Genomic DNA, 22,687 nt, shown 5'->3' with positions numbered 1-22,687 from the left:
TTACTTCCCTTTATGCTTTCAGTAATTGTTACACATAGAAAAGGCATTTAAAATAAGATCGAATGCATCATACAATGCCTGACAATAATAATAAAATGTTGACATATATCACTGATATATAGACTTATAAGGCTAGTTGAATGATATGTGCATTCCAAACATCTTGACAGAGCTTTAAATTATCAGTACATCGTATACATTTTTATTACACATTTTGGTTTGGTGCGTACCGTTTTTATTGTATGTAAATGGAAATTACCATTATTACCTTATTTATTCCAGTACATTACGTTATAACAAGTTATGCAATATCATAAATTTATATATGTCATACAGCAAACTATGCAACAATATAGTACATGATACTAAAGCTCGATTACATGCTGATCTGTTTGTAACTTAGTTTTAAGTATTAATGTCCCATGCATGTTTCCGTATATGTGTAGGGGAAGTTTCTATACAACAACCATGTGATCGCAATCCACTTGCCAACCTTGCCAACTTTTTTTCGGACAAGACAGACATTAATGTGGACACCGACACATTATTCTTATCAATATCTTAGTATATTAAACTAGCAAATGTTCCAAAACATTATGATGTTCCAGTGGTCAACCTTGAGCTATCCAAGGAAGACAACAGTGGATGCACAATTTGATCGCTATTTATTAATGGGAATGACATTTATAATGCTAAAGTTTCTTTGTTGTTGTATAAAACCATTTCAAAATTAAATCGGTTGTGTAATTAGATAGATGTATAAAAATGCTATGATATATCCATGTAAGTGTATCATACCGGCAATGAAAGTGAATATTATGTTGTACAGGGGAACAGAATTTCAAGTCTCAGTCTGCTCATTCCCTCCCTTTGTATAATAATTGTATCACTTGATTCGCTATTGATTTGTGATATTTAGTATGGTCATGTTCTATAAAAAATGCAAGAATAACTATGCACGATATATATATATGTAAACGTATGATTTTATTAGTAATGACAAGTGCAATTTATAATACGGTCTAAGGGAAACTATACGTTTTCTGTTGAGCTGATTTTTATTAATGACAGTGCTAGCTTTGATATAACTTTCTGCTATTGTCTTGGTTAGCCATTGCTATTTCGTATTTTGGAAATATTATTACAACTTTGTATTTATATTGAACACTTCATGTGCAATTGTACGCCATATTATCATGTAAATGTTGCCTCATGGGTCTTATGACCTTCTGGTTGTTTATAAAATAAACTCTTAAACTCTGTGTTCATATAAACAATCATAGCTGAGGTGTTTTGGTACGAAAGGACATGGTGTTATTACTTGGCAGTAACATACTCACGGTTCAAGACATTAAGCTTACTTTTCGTGTATGTATTCAACAGAACGGAAGTGCAAATTAATAGTATATTATTATTAAACGTTCATTTTCTATTGCTGTCTAATGTCAAAGTGATTTTATGGACCTACCCCAATCATAATCCCGGGAAAGGTGTTGTTTAGTTGAGTTAAAAACCGTAATGCGTTTCAATTTTACCCACTGCACATTGCGTTGGAATCATTTTTTGGTCCATCATTTTATATACCTGCACTGAAAATTCCCGATTACGAAGAAATAGTTGTTGTTTGACAGTGCCATACTTACGATTTGATTCAAACATGCTCAGGGGTCGCTTTGTACAACATTGAACCATTTTTATGGAAAGTTTACAAAAACGGCAGTCCCTCTTCAATTTACATTAATGAACAGTTGAACAAGTGTTTGTGACTGGAAGAGTACACATGTGGGATCCTGTCTCACTAGCTGTTTTCAGTCAAACGTGAAAAAAATATGGGAAAGCTCATTGGAATAGAAAAAGTGGAAACTCCAAAGGTCGCTCAAAAACTTGCAGGCCATATTTATCAACCGCTTCTGCGACGAATCCTCCATCGCCGCGGCGTTGGAACCACCACTCCTGCGAAAGATATGGCCAGTGTGAAGTAAGCGAAGACATTTTTACACGCCACACATAACTGTGATAGATAATAAAATGTAAAAGAAGATCCCTTGGAAGCATAGAAAGCAACAAAGCAAAATTATTAGTTTAGTTTTATTAGGTCTATTCATGACAAGTAATGAAATGTGCAACGCCCTTCACGCCCCTAGCACCGGCTTAAATTGAACTACATTGAATGGTATTTATGATCCAAAAGGACCAGAAAATACAGAGTCCAAGTAAGGAGTTTTAGACACTTTAATCAGCCGCAACGTATCGCTTAAACAGTTTTTGTTGTGATAGATAATGAAGTCTATCAGAAGATTTTTTGAAAGCATAGAAAGCAACCAAACAAAAATAATAGCAGAATGGTTAGACATTTCGAAATGTGCAACATTCTAATGCCCATGGAATCAACTCCATGTTCCCAAAGGACAAGGAAATATAACAACACTGATTACAAGTACGGGGAGACTTTTTCAGCCGCCATGAATCACTTAAAGATAAAGGGAGGTAATAAAAGCAATGGATTCAGTATTTCCTTCTACTTTAACGATTTATAAATTTTGACAAATATCAAAGATTGCAATTGTCTAAAATATTAACTAACACAAAAAGTATGTTCTTTGTGTTCGTAACAAAAAAAAATGACTCTTTAAGAGCTTACAAATGTTTTTTTTTTATCTAGAAATAACATTTAATATACTTACGCTATTTATCTGACCTATTTAACGTATGTCTAGGTATATCTATCGACCTTTCAGATACGATTTTATTACGGTGTTTTGGTGTTTTGAAAATGTAAACCACCTCATTAAAGAGAAACCCAAGACGAGTACATACGTAACAGTTACAATATATTATGAATATGAATATCTCGTTTCCTGCACATAATTTGGACATACATTCATAGGTAAGTACATTTTTCTACAGAATGTTGTGTTCTCACTCTTTATTGTATGATCAGTACATGTTAAATATGATCTTTTATAGAGTGCATTTTTATATTTATATATTTTAAAATTTAGGAAATGTTGCTGGTATTTCGACACTTTCTTAACTTCACTTTCACGTAATATTAACCTCCACTTAACTACAAATTCACATTAAATGTCGTATCGTATATGCACGAAAATGTAAATAAAATAGGTCTTGTCAAGTTATTTTCTGAAATACATTCAATTGCTCCTAAACTTATCTTATTTGTCACCACTTTTATACTGACTCTGTTTGGAGGAACAGATTTAAATTTCATTTATAACAATTGTTATGTAGTAACGTACTCAGATTCATTATTCTACATCAAACATGTGTTAAAAATACAATCTCGTCTTTACGTGTGCTGGGCAATAACAGATGTTGCAATGTCACTTTAAGTGACAGCTTATCTCACATAATATGCTTCTAATATAATTATTTTATTTGAAGAAGTCTAATCTATTAAACTGCACAATCATTTTTATCTGAAGTATTCTCTCTGATCTCTTTGATTTTGTGTCTAAAGTAAGCATGAGGCTAAAGAGACGAAAGAAAAATAATAAAAAGGACACAAATCTCTCTCAAATAAAATGTAAATTAGCTATTTGCATAAAGATTTGCAGTTATATATGGTTGTAATACAGTTTAAATCAGGAATGTATAATTTCTTTTGCTGGAGTCTTTGAAAAGCCTCGCCTAGCAGGTTTTATCAAGAATCATATAATTTAATCTTCTTATTTGTACAATAACAAGTAGTCATATTCACTGAAAAATCAACAATGATTACTTATTATCACGGACAAATTCTGACGTTTGTTATGATATGCACAATGTTATATAAGGGATGTTTGTCATTGTTACGATAAAAGAGAAAGTCATGAAAAAATATTTTAGGATATGCTCACTGCCTTTTAATTTTATTTTGAAACTTATTACACTGACCGCTTTCGACATTGTCAACATTATTTACCATAATTTATCTCATAAAAGGTTTCAGTCAGAGCACTTAGGTTGATAACCATATACTATTATGACATCATGTCCCTGACCTGTATCTCTAGTTTCTGGTATTACTACTGATATGTTCACTCTCGGCAATAAAAAATATCTTTTATCTTTCAGGATATATCTGAACACTCACACAGAAATTTTAGTCTGATTCATCTTAATCTATAGCAGTAAAACATTTTGCGGGTTGTATTGTCAAGGTTAATATAAATTAATAAATCTACAGAATTAACATTTTACCTTACATGACGTGCTTACATTTAATTCTCGAAGATATATACTGTACTTCTTTATTCTCGAAATACATTTAATATCTCAAATGAAGAAATGTATACACATTCTCGACTCACTAGTGAAAGCTCAAATGCAACGAACGCATCTGGAAGTACAGAGCAAACGGATTTATCGGATGATATCGTTAGCGATAGCACCAAGAAAGCAACAACACAAAATGGCCAAGGTATTGGATATTTGGGTCAAATACGTATTGCATCCGCCATAGACTCAAACGTAGAAAACCAACGAGAAAACGCGCATGCTCAAAAAGAAAGCGACGGTGGTGGATACTTTAAGATACATGTACCATCGACTGAACAAGAAGTAAGACATGTATGGATAGATTCACAGAGAGGTAACTTTGGAACAAAATGCGAGTCAGTGCCTTTACTTTTAAGAAATGAAAGACAATACGCAGTGCAGGACATAATTCGTAGCGAAGATTTCAAAATATTCTTTGAAACTGAATACGCAGAAATTGCGAAATTTATGAAGAACTACAAAAGTTTAAAGAAATGTTTTTTGATTTTGGCGGTGTTGAACATCATTCTGATTATTTGTGCCGTTTCTGTTATGCCCGTTATCTTGGTATCTTTTCGTCTCGGAAACGGTCATGTGATGTCAGACAAAGGCTCACTTGATGTTGCTATGGAAGAGTTTGTGTTCGAGAAACTGAATTTCCCACGAGCACGGGAAATAATTCGGCAACACGTTCCCTGTGACGATTGCCGTCGTCTTAGCGACGTAAGTCTAGATTAATTTAGATGCTTAGAATAAACACCTTTACTGTTGTAAGCATGATGTATTTACAAACGTATTTTGTGTTTAGTAACTTCGTTGTATGCAATTAGTTAAAAATATCTTATTGTAAAACACGTTATAGGCAAGATATTTTGGAAATTTAAGTCAGAATTTAACAATGATTTGAATTCTCTCTGTAAAAACATTGTTTTACACCGTGGACGTATCTATTACTTTGTTAGGCTTACGTCGAAATGTGTTTATGACTTTTGCAGGAATTAGAAACATACAAGTCAGATATACAGCAAGTCCGTGATAGTAAGTTATATCTTTATTTATTGCACGAAATATTAATGAGGATTTCAATCTCTGCCGGTCAGAAAATAAGTTATATATACAAATTTATTGAAATATATGTGTTTTTGTTTCTTCAAATGTTTGACATGTACCAAAAGTTTTTTGTTTGTTTTTTTGGTTTAACGTCGAACCGACACAATTTCAGGTCTGTACCAAAAGTAATCTAATCACTCCAGTGAAAGAAAAGGTGAATTTCAGTTCGAAGTTTTAGATTAAAAGGGCAGACGTTCATGACTATGCTAATAAAATAAGGATATTTTCTCGGTATTTTTTTTCTACACAGCGTTGATATAAAATAAAACGTAATTATGAACTGTTGACAGTTACGGGTTTGAATTTGATCTATGCTGTGGTATTTTAGGTATTGATACATTGGAAAATGCAGTGATCAGTTTGCACCTAAATGGGTCTAACACAGGCAATGCAACAAGAAAATATATACAGAACAGTTTTCAGAAGACTTCGGTGCATAGAAGAGTAGAGTATAACAACCGACTACTGAATAAATTGCTCAATTGGAAACGCTCGTCAATGCAACTAATAGGAACAGGTATCAGATTGAAAGTTATTAAAATGTAGGAAGTTGTAAGCAATTTATAAAATAATAATTCACTTCGTTATTTGATATATCTGTTTTAGATTTCATGCTTTCATCCCACTTCTTGATTGATTTACTCTGTCAGGAAATTAAGAACAAACATCAGTAATCAGTTGAAATGGTCTTATCCTACAGTTAGTAACTTTAAGTAACTTTAAAATTTACTAAATGTTTTAAATGTAGTTGTCATTGTATTATTGAAAAACGTAAATCATTTTGACATAGTCACTATAAATAATACGCTATTGATAAAACTATCAGATATCATTGAAGAGCAGTACTTCCACGAAGGAAAGAATATTATCTTTTTCAAAAATCACTTAATCTTGTAACAACGTGTTAGCCAAGCTAGATCGGTGCTTTTTATAAATGCATTTAATGCTATGTCTGTCATGTCAACTAGTGTTTTGAAAAGTTCATCAAAGTGTTACAAAAGCGAACATTTATTGACCTGTGTAATGCAGAGTTCAAATCTTCTTTCTTTTCATAATTTCACAATTTGACATTCACACAATTAATTCTTATCCGAAAATTACAGTACGTTTCTAATTGTTAAATGCAAAGAGAACAACATTTTCAAACTTGATATCCTAGAACTTGGTGAACTAAAAAAGAAATCTATTTTGAGTATCTTTGTCTTCGGCTGATCGACACGAGCTAATGTTTATATAATAGTGTTCATCTCATGCGAGTTTGTACATTCTTGTATTTTGTTATAATATACAAGTGCAAGTATTACACACACGCATGCACGCACAACCAGAAATTTTGAAGATAGAATCTGAAATGTGTCCTGTAAGAAGAAGAAATCAACTGGCGGCTATAAAAGTCTCCCCGTACTTGGACTCGATATTTTCCGATCCTTTTGAATCATGGAAAACATCAGTTCTACTGTAATAGAAGTCCGCTTATGCCGGTGCTAGGGTACGTTAGGAGTGTAACATATCTAATTGTCTGTTCAACAGATTCAATCAAACTATACTTACAAACGATCTTTTTCCAGCCGCAGGCCGATATTGATTTCACCTTTACTTCCTATAAATATCTGGGATGAAGGTCATTTAACAGCTTATTAAAACTGTACATTTTGATTGGTGGATGAAAAATTCCACAGGTTTTTCGAATGGAAGAGAAAATATTTTCTTAAGGGGAGCACAGGTGTTCCGAGCTGTATTGTTACACAGTATAATCCGTTGCAAGACTCCTTACTTCATAAACCTGAATCTCCTCGGTAGCTTAAAGTGTGCATTGACTACTGCAGCCGTGCATCCTTTTTTGTTACAGATTTTAAATACTTAGAATAAACACAGATATTGAGTTTTAAGACTCTTTATATAAATCACCTGTCGACATAGATTTGCTGGGCTCAGACAATATTGAGAAACAATGCTTTGAAATCGGATAATAACACACTTACTGAATGTCTTGTCGGTCCATTGTCAAAACTGTTAGTTTTCTGCCCCATGAACTTGAGGCAAATAGTTTTGACTATTTACTGTAAAATCAGTAATATTAATGTAACTCGTTTTATTTCTTAAATTTTATGTATGGACGTTGGTTATCTTTATAAATAGAGTGTTGCAATGTACAGTTAGAGGTATATCATTTTAAAATTCGTAGGTTAGGGGTGCTACAGATTTTTACAACTAAAATCATATTATTCTACTTTATTGCAGTTATAAATGGTCAGATTGTATGGGAGGACGATGTGTTGAATGGTAACATAATGTCGCGTAACAACAAAGGTATTCATGTCAAAAGCGGAGGAACATATTTCGTTTACTCAAACATTAGATTTGAAAAAAGAAATTGTACCGGAAATGAGTGAGTATGAACAAACCTTTATTTGAAAGTGTTTGATACGAAGAAATAAAAGTTAACAACACAGATTGTCTGTGTACATTCCCTTAATCTAGCCTTCATTTAAATGTTCCATTATTTGTGAAAATGATGGACCTATCTTTTGTCTACTTAATAATGGGAAAACAACATTGTGTTAAAGACAATTGATGATATACATGTATATCAGAATATCTTCATGATCATAATTTCTAACGGTCAGTTTTCATCACATTGTATCCAAATTTTGTTCCATTTATCACACAATGCAGCGGTTAGATGACATATCATTCATACATCAATTACAAATTACACATTTCTATATCTTTTAGAATGTTTGAGTATCATGTTATGAAAGAAAACAGAAGCAACAATACTTACACATCTCACGTGAAGCAGCGCTGCTCGGTCCAGTGCGATTTTGAACAATCATTGACTGTCCAGAAGGTCGTAGACGTACCGTTAAGTGAGACAGCAGATTTTTATATTTCAGTGACACCTGCTTTCCTTTCTAAAGATTTCAGGACGCATATTTTTGGTTTAATTGAAATCTAGCTGTGAAGCATATTTTTGAAAAAAAAAAGCTGTCAGTTACTAATTGTAGTGGACCTTCCCGTTCGGGACAATCTATAGTGTTTTCCGTACTTCCTCAATCGAAAATTTATACTAAATGTTGGGGAAGCCAAATTACCATTTTTACTTGTTTGTTTTTAAAGGATACACAATTATGGTATCATTAAGGTAATAGACCCGTAATGAGAAGCTGAAATTTCAAAGCTATTACGTATTATCGTATGCTATTTTGTAACAGAAAACTGGTTTTCAATAACAACTGGAGAATGCCAAACTTGCATACGAAGTACGCAATCTAGCTCAAATCAAAATACCGATTGTTGCTAAGGGTCTATATTATAAATAAAATACGTTATTGTGAACCTTTTTTCTTTCAAAATTTATACCGTTAAAATTGTTTAAATGATCTTATATAAAAACTTTATTAAAATTTTCATTTTTCATATTTTTTTCCAAAATGGATATCTAACCTCCTTATCGGGAAACGGGGATAAATGTTTACACTGAATTGTACGTCACTTGTATGAAAATCGATTCAATGAATCATTGTTAGGTTATGCAAAACTTATTTTTAAAAAAAAAATGAAGATAATTCTAAGAAAAATGTAGGGGAGCTGTCGATAAGATAACAAACTGTATATCTAAGGTTGAAACCGAAGTAAGAAAAATCATAAAATACAATTTTAAGATCGAATGTATTATAATATGCTTAGCACATCATTGTAAGGCCTTTCCGGACTGTCAATTTAGCCGTTTTTAGCCGTAAACGAATTAAATATCGATTTCAGGACACTATATTTTGAGGCGAAATTGACCAATAAATTGCATACCTTGCGAGACCTGTCCCGTGTCTGCAAATTACATACTTAAAGTGTATGCATATATTTGTAGTAGGTGACTAGAGGTAAACGAATGTTCTCATAACCGTTCATTTTCACGCAAAAAATGAGCTGACTCAAGAAGAATGTATGACCGTTCATGTTTTGATTGATTTCAACACCTCACCCGACTGCCACAATTTGATCGAAGTATTCATTTTTATACAGATCATCATTCTTGAGATTTCTTAAGTTAAAAAACGTCAAAATAAGAAAATGAATTTAAATGCCTATGGAATGCAATTACACCTTTTATTTAAAATTGTGTTCTAGCAGCACTTTAAAATTTCCCATGTCACTAACGAGTCTTTTTAGGCGTATTGCAATAGGTAAGCTTTTTTTCAGCTTACTAATTGCTTATTGCACAGACTACATTTCAAAGCTTCAATTTTATTCTACAAACAAAATTCCTATCGTGAAACCAATCTATCGAGACGGGTCGGAACAATCGAATATGCATGAATGAAAACATCAAATTAATCAGAAATGATTGTGGTTATCTGTAAATATTACGTATTTTGTTTTAGTACTAAATGTTAAAAGTTATTGATATTTGTATGGCTTTAAGTACCCTACGACCCTACAAAAATCGATATAAATCTACATATTCCCGATTGGAAAAATTGAAAAAAAGAAAGTAGTTTATGAGGACATTAAAACAGAATTCTCGATCAATTTTTCAGGTTCACTATTGTGTATTTTTATGACTGATACCTTGTGTATTCTTATTCACTGGGCCTTTTAGATCCACCACTTTAGTAAATAGAAAAAGCGGAATGCCACAGGTCACCCAACACGACATAAAGGGAAATGGTCCAGGACCTGTTCATGGACGGTAGTGGACATGCAAGCTACTGTCCACGCCATTGAGCCCCTGGTTGAATAGAAATAGACATTTGTTCCCACGGAAATTAGGGAAAACACTAAATATTGTCTCCTGAACGAGAGGTTCCCCTACTGACAATGTAAGATTATTCTAAAGCAAGTCTGATATAGATAGTATTATGAGAATAGTACATGAAGACTGCATTCGTATCATTTTAGGTAAAGATCATGATTTTGTAAGAGATATTGCTTTATTGTATTAAAGCTGTAAATATTCCATATAATAACATGATTGGTGTATATTTGTATAGGTGTCAACTGTAATATAAGGTATCTAATTCACCACATTGAACAGAAAATGTAGCATAGAACGTAGCCGATCGAAGTAATTATAGTATCTGTTGGATTGTTCACCTCTACCTATGTTTAATATACAATTAAAGCAATACTCAATACAAGAGCTTTTGTTTGAGCTTACACAAAATATGACTGTCGCCTATACAAAGTCTAATGTCTGCTTTTCAAATATGTTCATGCTAAAAGATCAGGTTTATATAATTAATTGAAAGGTGCTTTGCGTGAAGTGCGTTGTTTTGGCAATTGTTTCATGTCACTTTCTATCATGTTGTTTTTATTGTTACTGTTGATTTGTTGGGTTGTTGTTGTTTTTTGTTTGTTTGTTTTTTCATAGCGTTGGTATCTTTATATTTTATCATATGAAGGTTAAAAGGAAACTATAAGCTATTGTTATCTTTTGTTCCATTCATGAGAAATTAAAATCATACAATAATGAAATTTCTATTTTCTGTATATACATAATTATGACTTATCCACCGCTCTTACAGTTTCCTACTTGTGCACTTTACATTATGACATTTATTAGCGGTATATACAATGAGTTATCCTCCACATCCCTTGTTTGAGTGTATTTTGACTTTTGATGAACTTTCTACAAACATCAAATGAGTAACATTTCATAAATGTACATCTTCACTGCATAAAGGCGGTGTTACGACTGTGTCGTTATTGACAACCATAGTGAACGAACCTTACATGTAATTGGTGTTGATCATCAATAATTATATTCCTAACAATAACGGGAAGTATAAGATTATTTATCACTGTTGCATAAGCAATACGTTTCCTTTGTACGATATATTTAGAATGTTGTATAAAAAATAAAAAAATACTTCAAACGTGACGAAAAATTCAAAATGTAGAGCATTGTAGCGATGATAACAATTTGAATTGTCGAAATCGCAATAGTTGGTTCTAATGCATCACACCTACTGGTAGTTACACTAATATAAAAACAAAGAAAACCGTTAAGTATTTTTCCTACAATAAACAAAACTAATTATATTTTGCGAATTAATGCTGAAATTTGTACAAACAGAAAGCGAAATGAAACAGCAGTAAATGTGTGAGCAGCAGTTTCCTTGAATAACTGGCAAACACAAAACAGCAAAACAATTATTGCCTTTAAATCAATTGCACGGTGTAGGCGTTCTTTTTAGAAAATACCATGAATTAATGTTTATTTTCATTCAGCAAGATATATCAGAAAAATGATAACATATAACCTTTTATCGTGCTTTCCGAAACTGAAAGCAGAATGTCTATGTGTACTTTCAGGTTTTGTTTATTTTTAGAACATATTAATTCGTAGAGATAACCTACATACGGTGCATACTTCTCTGGTATATTATTGTAGTTCTCTGATGCGTTCAAATAATTATGTACTTGTAAACTACAAAAACTGAAACATTGATCCTATGTATGTCAGTAGGTTTTAATTGTATGTTTCTTATATTTAACTTCTGAATAAAATACATTTTGCTGCAAAGGATTAATAGGGGCCGACCTCTTTTACTTGGAGCCAAGAATTTTTTTTGCATTCCATGAAAGTCAGATTTTTTTTTCAGAACTAGAAAGCCAGAATATTTTTGAAAAAGTAAACCAAAGATAATTTCTCTTTTTTCTTATAATTGATACCTAAAAGATAAATGAGCCCCAAGGGCCAAATAATAATACTATTGATACCAGATTTGCGAGCACAGCGAGCAGAAACATGCCTTTAAGATGCTATGAGATCTTATTTCTAGGCTTTAAAAATATATGCTTTCAGTTTTTAGAAACGATGGTGCGTTGGGTGCACCCCCCTGGCTCAGATATTGTATACACAGTATTATATAATGTGTGAATGTATACCAGGGTGTAGGAGGGAGGGGAAGACTATTCAAGGAGGAACCCCATCCTGTAGTATTTTGATACTTTAAACACTAAATCCTGCATTCTACTTAGTTTTAAGAGAAAGAGCTTTCTGTCATTAACTTAAGTTTAACAAGTGTTTTACTTTTTTACCTGAACAAAAGTTTATATTTTAAATGAAATTTTAATTATAAAAGAGTTAAAAAGTATAAATATTGTTATTCACATTCTGTGGTCTATGTGTTTGAGAGCTGTCCTCAATAAAATGGTTATCTTATTTTGAGAAAGTGATGTTATATTTCTGTACGAGTGGGTACGTGGGTCCTCCCCCGTAAATATTCACAATTTGTGCATGCCAAATCCTGAATTTAACACTGAAAATTATGGTTGTCGATTACATTAGATTAAAGTAATATAATGTCAACAAGCCTTGGGAAAAAGGGTATTTTGAGTAGAAATCTTTATTAGGGTGCAACATCTGTGTAGGAAGTGGTACTGTAAATGATTTTGAGTATTTCAATAGCCACATGCCGAATTCTAATGAGCTTATCAGTATGGTCTTATAAATAAGAAGGAAATACATATAAATACTCAAAAGATGGCACTTCACTCTCCCACCTCCCTACTCTTACGCCTATGTATACAGTAAATATTACTGTTCATATACTGAAATTATCTGTATAACAAATTGCAGTCAAAATTACACCACATAGCTTTAATACTTTCAAATCAATTGGAGCCAGACATTTTTCAGTGATTTGCGAGTCAGAATTTTTTTAATATGTTGAATAAGATCTGTAAGAAGATCCTTTGGAAGCATAGAATGCAACCAAGCAAAATAATAGCAGACTCGGTTTGATTGAGTCTCTTTTCATGAGAGGTAATGGAAAGTGCAACACCCCTCACGAAATCTATTACATAGATCTTGAATAGACTCCGTGATCCCAAAGAACCAGAAAATATAAAAACACTGAATCCAAGTACGGGGTGCTACACTGCACTTAAAGATTGTAAGTATTATACATGGGTATTATATCTCGTAACTTTACTGTGTATACCCTTTATTATAAAATACACATAGATTGGTTAACCTTTAAACTCTGTTGATAAAATGTTCAGTGTAATTATGTTTATCATTATTTATCAATACAAATGGCAATGCGGAGGTAACGTTAGAATAGGATGAAAAGGGTTATAAACAAAAATAAATTGGCCAAGAATTCGGAACTTACACTTTACAAATCTTCTAATGCAACACTTTTCACTTCTGAATAATATATTCATTGTTAAAGATTTTCTTACCAAATTTCAACCATATATGTACTTCTTTATTTTTCACAATAATCGGGCATCACATACTGGGTGACAATATACATGTATAAAAACGTGAATTGTGCAATAACAAATCATATGTTTTACTATTCTGAAATTTTAGTAAGAGGTTTTATAGCCCGTCAGAATTTACAAAAGAAAAAGGGCTCAATTTGTGGGTCTTGTCGAGAGCACTATATCAGTTTTGAAGGTATGTTCTAGGTCTCACTAGAGTTTTATTCATTTTTTTTAAACATAATTATTAAGATACGGACGTGTATTAAGTAACTATCAAATATTGAAATAGAACAAGTGAAAATTCTGCAGGTCGCTCAACACGACAAAAATGAAAATGCTGCAGACTCGGTTTGATTGTAGGGTAGTGGAAATGCATGCTACCGTCCACGCCCTCTAGCCCTGGGTTGAACAGAATTCAGCATATACTCATGCTACAAGTACAAACAAAATTTAGAGACATCCACAGAGGTGTTCATACGGCGGTCACATGGAACCTTCAATGATATACTTGTGTGTAATTCCATGAATAGCGGCGTATGGTTCCCAGTTAAAACAATGGGTTTGTCCTAAATGAGAAAACAATGGACAAAACTAAACAAACTGGAATTTAGAAAGGGGATCTGAGGCTATGGAGCCTGCATATCACAGAAACTGCCAAAAGACTAACTTAAAAAGCGGGCCCCATATCCAAGGGGTGATTATACAATACCCATGAGTATTGGAACCACCCAGGCCGAAATGTTCAAGCTGAGAAACTAAACAGTATCAATAACACGACAAGTCGTGCTGAACGATCTGAAATATTTGTGTAATGCAAGTGAAGTATTTTTTAGAACCACCAAACACCTCGTCAGCGGCGGACCTCATTATCAGCTTCAATCAAACCGATCCTGCAATATTTTTATTTTGTCTTGTACGACCTGTGGAATTTCCACTGTTTATTTCAAGTAAGAATGTATTGTATTTTGTGTTACAAAAAAAGATTGTATGCAGTCAACTGAAGTCTGCAATTGATGCATGCTGGTACACCAAACCCTATAACTTGATAGTTGGCCCTCCCCGTTCGCCCGATCTTAATTCGATAAACACTTGTGGGATGATTTTTGGCAGTAAATGAGAACTGGTGGTCCAGGAAATCGCGTACAACTATTCTGTTGGGGTCTACATATCACGAAATAGGACTTTCTAAGGGTATTCGCTACCAAGCCCTTTCACTCACATACTATCTATAGCATTTGCACTACAATTGTGCGCTCAGATTACACGAAAAAGTGACATTGATAGTCATGCCTTAAGCAGAATAAAGATGTCTTTCTGTTTTTGTGTGTTCTTTCAATGCAATTCTGCAATAAATGAATGCCTAAATTTGTCACAAATGGGTTTATATCGCAAAATGATTAAATTGTATGATTCCGAGTTTTGATTTTTAAAATGTATGCCACACGTGAAAATTATATTGCTAGTCGTTTTAAAAATAATTCGTTAGTACATTTGTTTAACGTATACATTATTTGATCAAATAACGGTTTGAAAGTACAATACAGTATGATAACTAAGAAACATTTTAGATAGATATCTTTATTTGGTTTCTATTAATTTGAGTATCAAATGTTACATTTTCAAGTAATAATAACTTTGTGGTACGCTTAATAACACATGCTATAAGATATAAATAAACTACATGTATACAAATAATCCTGACTAGTTATTGAGGTGTATTCGTTTATTTAGATATTTCAAAACTACAATTACATTATTAGTAAGGCACTAGGTGTATTCCGATTAGCTGTTTGCTTTTATTGTCTCGGGTGCAGTCATTAATATCTATAAATTATTTATTTAACATGTTTAATACACTAACTGCACTTCGAAATAAGCTGTGTTGATATATTTCTAAAAATATCAGGATTATACGTCGATAAATGCTATATATACTTCGCAGTATATATTAACTATTATTATATGTCTAACTAGTGACAGATTAAATATAATTTGTGTTACAAAATATTAAATTGAATTCCATATCAAATAATGTGTTTGCTGTGAGTGTATACCTTCATCAAATGTTTAACAGACAAGATAATATTACTTTTCAGACAGGTTTTGATCAAGTCAGAAAGTACGAAATTAAACTAACATGGCGGAATATATAGATATTGGAAACAATAGGCCGTTGATGCATTATAACAGACGTGAGTTCCAGTGTATAGTTGAAGTAATTCAGAAACATTTGGGAAGAGATATTGATCTTATCGGATTATTGATATCAATGAAACAACTAGAGATAATAAACAAAAAGCAGTACAGCAACTTCAAGCGTAGATATACAGAATCCGAATCTACAAATTCTGGAGAATATCTGTTACAATTACTATTGCATTTGTCCTTTGAACAATTATGCTTTATCTTCGAACAAGAAGGATATACGGACATTACGGCTGATCTTCGATTTAAAAGATTCACACTTCTTTATAAGAAACTTCCTCAAAAGGAGATGCCACATTCAAAACGGACACATGATTACTATAAAACCCTCAAGAGCTGCATCGACAATGATTCATTTCACGGGAATAAAATTCTGAAATTAAGAAAATTTATACAAGATCAAGATGCAAAAATAGTTTTACCAGGAAATATTTCTGCACACGATCGGCAGTTTGCAATGGAAAGAAAGTCTGCAGCGACAGTGTTATTGATTCAACAACACAAAAACAATGCTGAACGAAAGACGATACTCAATCAAGCAATTGCCACAGAAACCAATGGAATAGATAATACGTCTTTGGAAATTGTTTATCATTCGAAAATGGCTTTAACGGAGGCGCAGGATGGAAACGTTGGTGAGGCGGAAGAACATATGGCAAAAACAAAAGATCTTTGTCGTATTACCGGCCCTTGTTTTGCCGTTACCGCTGCATTCCATGACGTCCAGTACACGTGTAAATCGTTGTACTTTAAGAGTCCATCAGAAGAGATGCTGGAAAATGTTCTCAAGGAAGGTGATATAGGTATTCAGAGTTTAAACGAAGAAAGGGAGGACGTACAAAAGTTATGGAAAAGAATAATGCTTCTGTTCATGGTGTTGTCGTTACTTTTCATAACTCCGGATTTTGTGGTTTGTGATATGAGGAAAGTTAAGACAGCTCACAAGAAACGAGCGGAACAAATTTTAAAAGAAATAAAACGTTGCAGTGACGACATCGAACTAAGACGGCAAATGATTTTATATCTGTGTTTAGCAGCACTCAATGAAGAAAAAGACATATCATCATCCGAAGAATACGCCAAGAAATCGTTGACTGCTGCCGAAAATGGCGGTTGCTTCCGTGATATAGAGAAACGTAATATTAAAGCTTATCTAAAGAAAGTTCAGAGAACAATTCTGATGCGAAGACTCGGCAGATATTTAATTTTATTTGTGTTTGGTCTAGGAATATATCAGTTGACAGAAAATTTTGTTAGTAATGATCAGTTCTATATATTTATTTGCAAAGTAACGTTTACAATAATTGTTTTCATCTGTGTAACGCCATTTTGCGTCACAGAATAGCGTGTGCATTCATATGTATACACCTTTTAACTGTAAGAAGTGCATTCTATTTCCATTGAAACGTATGCACGTAGGCAAAGCAGTCCCAAAAGATTACGTTTGTGTGGTTGTGCTTGGTTACTCATATCACGACGTTCATTTTACCATACGTTGTGAATAGAAAGCACGCTTTGTTACGCGTCGTCAAACGCTCGCTGGTTCATTAAGCGTAGACAATTGATGATACAGTCATAAAGATATGTATTGCTTAAAAAGTATTCAGACTAGAAGAATTTCATCATTTTGAATGTAAGAGAAGAAATGCCAAACAATTTAAGAAAATTTCTTTACAAATTGCAGCATTTGTATTGAACATCTTAAGAAATTAAAATCTTGCCCTGATGTTTATGGTTGCTTTTGATCTTATACAGGGTGTTTCATACTATTTGTTACCATTACAAGCTAATATAAAACGTACATGTAACACATAACGTAGAGATGGTACCTAAAAAAATTAAATTCATCTTTACAGATTTTTTTCAGAGTGAAATGATAGCTCAGTACACCATTTTACTAAATATATTTATGGTTTTCCTCCTCTCCATGTAAAAATAGAAATATTTGATATTTAAAAAATGACTTTCTCAAAATATCTGAAGCAAAATGGACAACTCTTGTATTGACCGTTTTTCAATGATTTTAGGATTTCACCAATTATAGTCTGTATCAAAAGTCTCCACAGCTAAATAAATTCAATAGAGTATAGTGTAAGTTTAGTCTACTTTCAACACTTTGAAAGAGCCTATACTGAACTTCCTTTTGTCTTTTAATAAAGTCAAAATTCAGGACTAGCCAAGAGTCTAAAACTAATGAAAAAAAAACTGAGTGAAAGAGAATGACATACTCTTTATTATAAGCTTACCAAAATCATACCAAACATTTATCTGAAAGAAGTTATTAAAATTTTAAAATGTAAACAAATCCCTACACCATTTTACCATCAATTCATGAATGCACTCAATTCAGGTGATAATTGTTGATATATTGTAAATGAGAGGCCCCAAAAAAAATTTTTTCAGGTTGTGTAAACAGTTTAAGTTGTAAATTAATGTTGATATCTGAAGTTACCCGCTTACCTTGGTTACAACAATAAATAGTTATAAAATAAACATTATAGTTTTTTAGGGTAGTTATGCTTTTTCAGCATTTATTTGTTTTTCATGGAAAGCAATGTTCGTGAGAATTTCATCCAGAAAATGCTGAATTGCTTAAAATACATTGCAGAGATACATATCAGCTACCTTAAAATGTTTTACTTAAACCATTACCTTAAAATGTTGTAATTTCATTTGATGACAATGATTTTTTGTGTTACATTATTTGCAGCAAAGTACTCTTGAACAGTAAGAGAACTGCTTCAAAATGACTAAAGCATAAGAAACACTTTCAAAATGATCCATTGAAATGACGAATATAACCAGTCTAGCTACGTTGTTACACAAACGTGATACCAGTTTAACTTATTTTGTAATTTCTCATTGTTGGATATATACATTTTACATTTTAGTGTATAAATTTTGTGTAAACCAATGTATCATCATTGAGAACAATATATAGCTTTGGCTAAAAGATCAAAACTTAATAACATTTCTTAATGTCATAAAATTTCTTTAATGGAATTTATGCATTATTTTACTTTATTTTCATGCACTACTAAACTTTCAATCAGGGCCTCACTACAACTTATAAAATAACTGTCAGTGTAAGCCATGAGAAAAGTGTGCATGTTGTATATTTTATACAAAGAGATTTAAAAAAATGTAGGTCATATTTTGTCTGCCTGATCAGTTGTTGGTAAAAGGACCTATTTGATTTTTCTTTCATTTTTGACCAATGTTTTATGTTGGCTTCAGTTTATTTGTCAATTCAGAGTTGTTCCCCTTAGATTTTCTTGGGTAGGTACCATCTCTATATAACACAGTCATGTTATATAGTATTCTAAAGGAGACGGAATGAAGTTTTACGTAATGTAAAAAATAACGGAAAAAGTTGACGTCATAAACGATGTTATCAAAACAAGTCATATTTTCAAGACGGCGTTGCGCTTAGAAATGTGCACAGAAGTAGTTAAGCTGTATTATGAAAGTTTTTCACCAGTCACAGTCATTAGAATGCAAAAACAATATCCTGAGGATGAGAAACTTAGCAAGATGCAAGTGCACAGAATAGTTAAATGGTTTGAATAGTCAGGGTTAGTAATTGACAGACGAAATGGTAACACCGGCCGACTGAAAGCAGTCAGGTCTTCAGAGAGGACGTCATCTTGAGCACTTGTTGTAAAATTGAACCTTTTCTGGGACACCTGCACTTTACCGGTACGCACTTTCAATAAATATACTCCCTCTTTATTTTTATGGGGGCTACCGCCCCCACATCCCCGTTTTTCTTTTTTATTTATTGAATATATTATTGTTACAATTTATTTCAGTGACTGTAACAAGCACACCCTGCCTTTTAAAATCCTAGCAGGAAGTGCGTACTGGTAAAGTACATTGTATCCCCTTTTTTAAGTAAACCTGCTGATGTTATGTATCAAATAAAACTTTGTTATATCTCCTATCGCTTAGTGACTTTCATTTAAAAGTACATTCCATATTTTGAAAAATTTAAACAGCGAAATGGTAACAGGTATTATGGAACACCCTTTACAACCTAAATAAGAATTTGATCTCATTCGTAAATTCATTTGAATAAATCATGTGTTGGAAGCTCAATACGTCTTATTAACATTGCATATGAATTGTTTGTTGGTAATCCGAACCCAATGAAATCGAAGCCTTAGTTTATATTCAAACTTTTAGAACCATATTAGAATAAAATGTATTTATCAAGCTATTTTTATATTTAAAACAATATTTATAGGTTATTAACTTTGTATGTGGATATATGCACGAGTTCTTCAGCGGCAATAATATCCGCGAAAGAACGAGTGCATATATCCACATATAAAGTTGATAACCTTTTTATTACATACCCACAATCAAATAATTAATTTATGTCTAAATTATCGTTCTGTAACGAAAGACAGAAAAATACGAAAAGAATTTCTCCAAAAATGTAATAAACAAATCAAACTGACGCGCATTAGTATTTTCCGCGAAAATGACGTCAACTTGTTGTCGCAACATGCGCGTGGACGCCATAGACATCAAGCGATTCTTTCCATTACAACGTTAAGAAAACATTCCACGTCCGATATGAAAGTGTTCCACGTCAATATGGAAAAATATTGCACGATCACGGCCCATTGAAATTCAGTGGAAAATAATGTTAGGTATGTAATAAATAATATTTGTTGTAATAAACTTTATTTTGAGTTATATGACCAAAGGAAGTGCCTACGCCTGTAATGAAATTTATCTATTTACAATGTATCTTATACGTAAAATCTTCCTCTGGCTACACTTCCTCAATGAATTTTAAATGATATAGCTTGTGAGCATAATGATTTTAGGGATCAGGCAAACCACTCAATGTTTTAATTTAACAGCATACAACTCAATAAAATGATCTGAATCTAGACGGGCATTTTTTTATAGTTATGGGCATTGGTCGATTGGCACGTAATGTGCCCGTGACATAAGTACCGACCTGCAACAACCTCTTTGCAAGGTCAATGCTACAAAAGAAACCATCAACCACAACATGATATCCCTTATTTAGCAAATTACAATTTGACAGTAGATCCAACACGACTCGGTTACCTTGTAGACCGACAATAGCTGGTTCGAACCGCTTTCCGAGGTAACAAGTCATCTTTTGGACATATCCGTTAAGGCTATCTGCAAGTACCCAGAACTTTACACCAAACTTTGCTCGCTTTGTCGGAATATACTGCAACATTGACGTTTTCCCTCTCGTTGCTACCAAGGTTTCATCTATACTCAGATTTCTGGAAGGAGTGTAATAATGCTGGAACATTCTGTTTGCAAAGTCTAAAAGGGGCTTGAACTTAGGTCCGGCCTAGAATCACATGAAAAGTTCGCATTTATACTGATGATTCTCGTCCTCAAAATCAAATTAAACATTTTATCTTTTATGTAGATTGAAATAAGAACATGTTAACGTCGTGAACAGTATGAATGTCTTCATAGTGCTTTTCCATGAAAATTGATAATATACTTTCATCATTGAAATGTAGCTCATTACACTCGTACTACGAGTTTCTTAGTTTATTTATTCATCTCCTTGTTGTTTATCAGTTAGTGTAAAATAAAAAGAAAACTATGTTGGTTTTCTCATGGCGCGGCTCTTATATGGTTTTGACAGACTGTAAAATTGCAATGTTAAGGAACACTCGTGAAGATAGTACACATTATGTAGTAAAGCTTACTTGTACAACTGGCTTTGGCGTCCTGGTATTTTTAGATTATCCACTACGTGAAAAAACGATTTATCCCCATATTAAAGGAATGCCAGGACTATTCAATTCAAATCGGCCCAAATCGGTCCTTGGCACTCAACGTAGTAAACAACATCGGCCCAAAATCGGCCCTTGGCACAGAAGTGGTTAAATTTCTGAAGGCTTGAACTACAACATTTGCCTGGTATTTTTGTAGAAGTTCTCGTCAGAACATCGCATAGATGTTAATTGAAAATACCTTGACCTATGCGACTTTATATATCTGTCCAGACTCCTTGATGCTTAGCGCATGTATGTTATCATATATAACATTCCACTGCCATAAAGGTATAACCAAGATGCCTAGTAAGCATTGCCGCAGCAGATTACCACACTCTGCATCTCTGTTTCAGTTCCAGATGCCCAGCTTCTGTATGCTACCGGCTGTATCCTTTAACTACCTTAGAAGAATGACTCAATTGTACACGTCCCCATTCTATAAGCTGAAACTCATCCTCTGTCAATGAAGCCCTAAGAGCGTAACTAAAGTAATTGCTTATAAAGTTATTGTGACAAATTATGTGTTGATTCCTCGGTGTGTCTACATCAATTTGCGTATGATGGGACGAATGATCTAACTTTGTTTTTGTTTTATTCATTTTATATGCTTACGCTACCCGCGCAGGTATGGCCGTTTCCAGCCAAACTTATCAATCGTAGGCCCAGTGAAATTTGAATTTTGAGACCTGTTTTCAATTGCAGGTCGATGCCCGGATGTTTTCAAAATCATAGTTAATTGTATTATATATAAAAAGGGGCCCGGATATTATTTTTAGAAGATGTCTGGGCCTATTGGTAGTGTATTTTCTGTTTTTTAGGTTGTTTTGAGATGTTACTTTCCGGACAAATTTGTCAAAAGTTCAAAAAGTTTAATAAACGAAAATCATCTATAAAGAGACCCGTGGCTCCCCTCGTGACTTACACACAAAATATCCAAGGGACAACAGCCCGAATGATCTAACTGATATCTGTATACCTGGTATACATTAGCACTGTGCTGTCCAAAGAAGTGCGCTCTTATAGAGGTAAATACACCTAAAATTTACGACAGCCTTCTATAAACTTGCTCGTATTTACGATGTTCGTATCTACATGAGTTATTGTCTACT

At 33.1% G+C, this 22,687-nt stretch overlaps 1 protein-coding gene across 3 annotated transcripts; it reads left to right on the top strand.

Annotated features, from left to right (window-relative positions):
- The first annotated feature begins 2,754 nt into the window (after positions 1 to 2,754).
- LOC123553908 (uncharacterized) lies at positions 2,755 to 21,420 on the top strand. Of its 3 annotated transcripts, none has more exons than XM_045343649.2 (6): positions 2,755 to 2,887; positions 4,075 to 4,980; positions 5,253 to 5,295; positions 5,696 to 5,884; positions 7,609 to 7,756; positions 15,684 to 21,420. In XM_045343649.2, the coding sequence occupies exon 6, from the start codon at positions 15,725 to 15,727 to the stop codon at positions 17,135 to 17,137; it is 1,413 nt and encodes a 470-aa protein (XP_045199584.1). In that variant the 5' UTR covers positions 2,755 to 2,887; positions 4,075 to 4,980; positions 5,253 to 5,295; positions 5,696 to 5,884; positions 7,609 to 7,756; positions 15,684 to 15,724; the 3' UTR covers positions 17,138 to 21,420. The 3 variants fall into 2 exon arrangements, with proteins under 3 accessions (XP_045199584.1, XP_045199586.2, XP_045199585.2); XM_045343650.2 differs by lacking the exon at positions 15,684 to 21,420 and adding an exon at positions 8,104 to 10,842.
- Positions 21,421 to 22,687: the final 1,267 nt, after the last annotated feature.

Source organism: Mercenaria mercenaria, chromosome 7, assembly GCF_021730395.1.
Source record: "Mercenaria mercenaria strain notata chromosome 7, MADL_Memer_1, whole genome shotgun sequence".
In the NCBI taxonomy this organism is placed as follows: Eukaryota; Metazoa; Mollusca; class Bivalvia; order Venerida; family Veneridae; genus Mercenaria; species Mercenaria mercenaria.
This window is presented reverse-complemented; position numbering and strand designations above follow the sequence as displayed.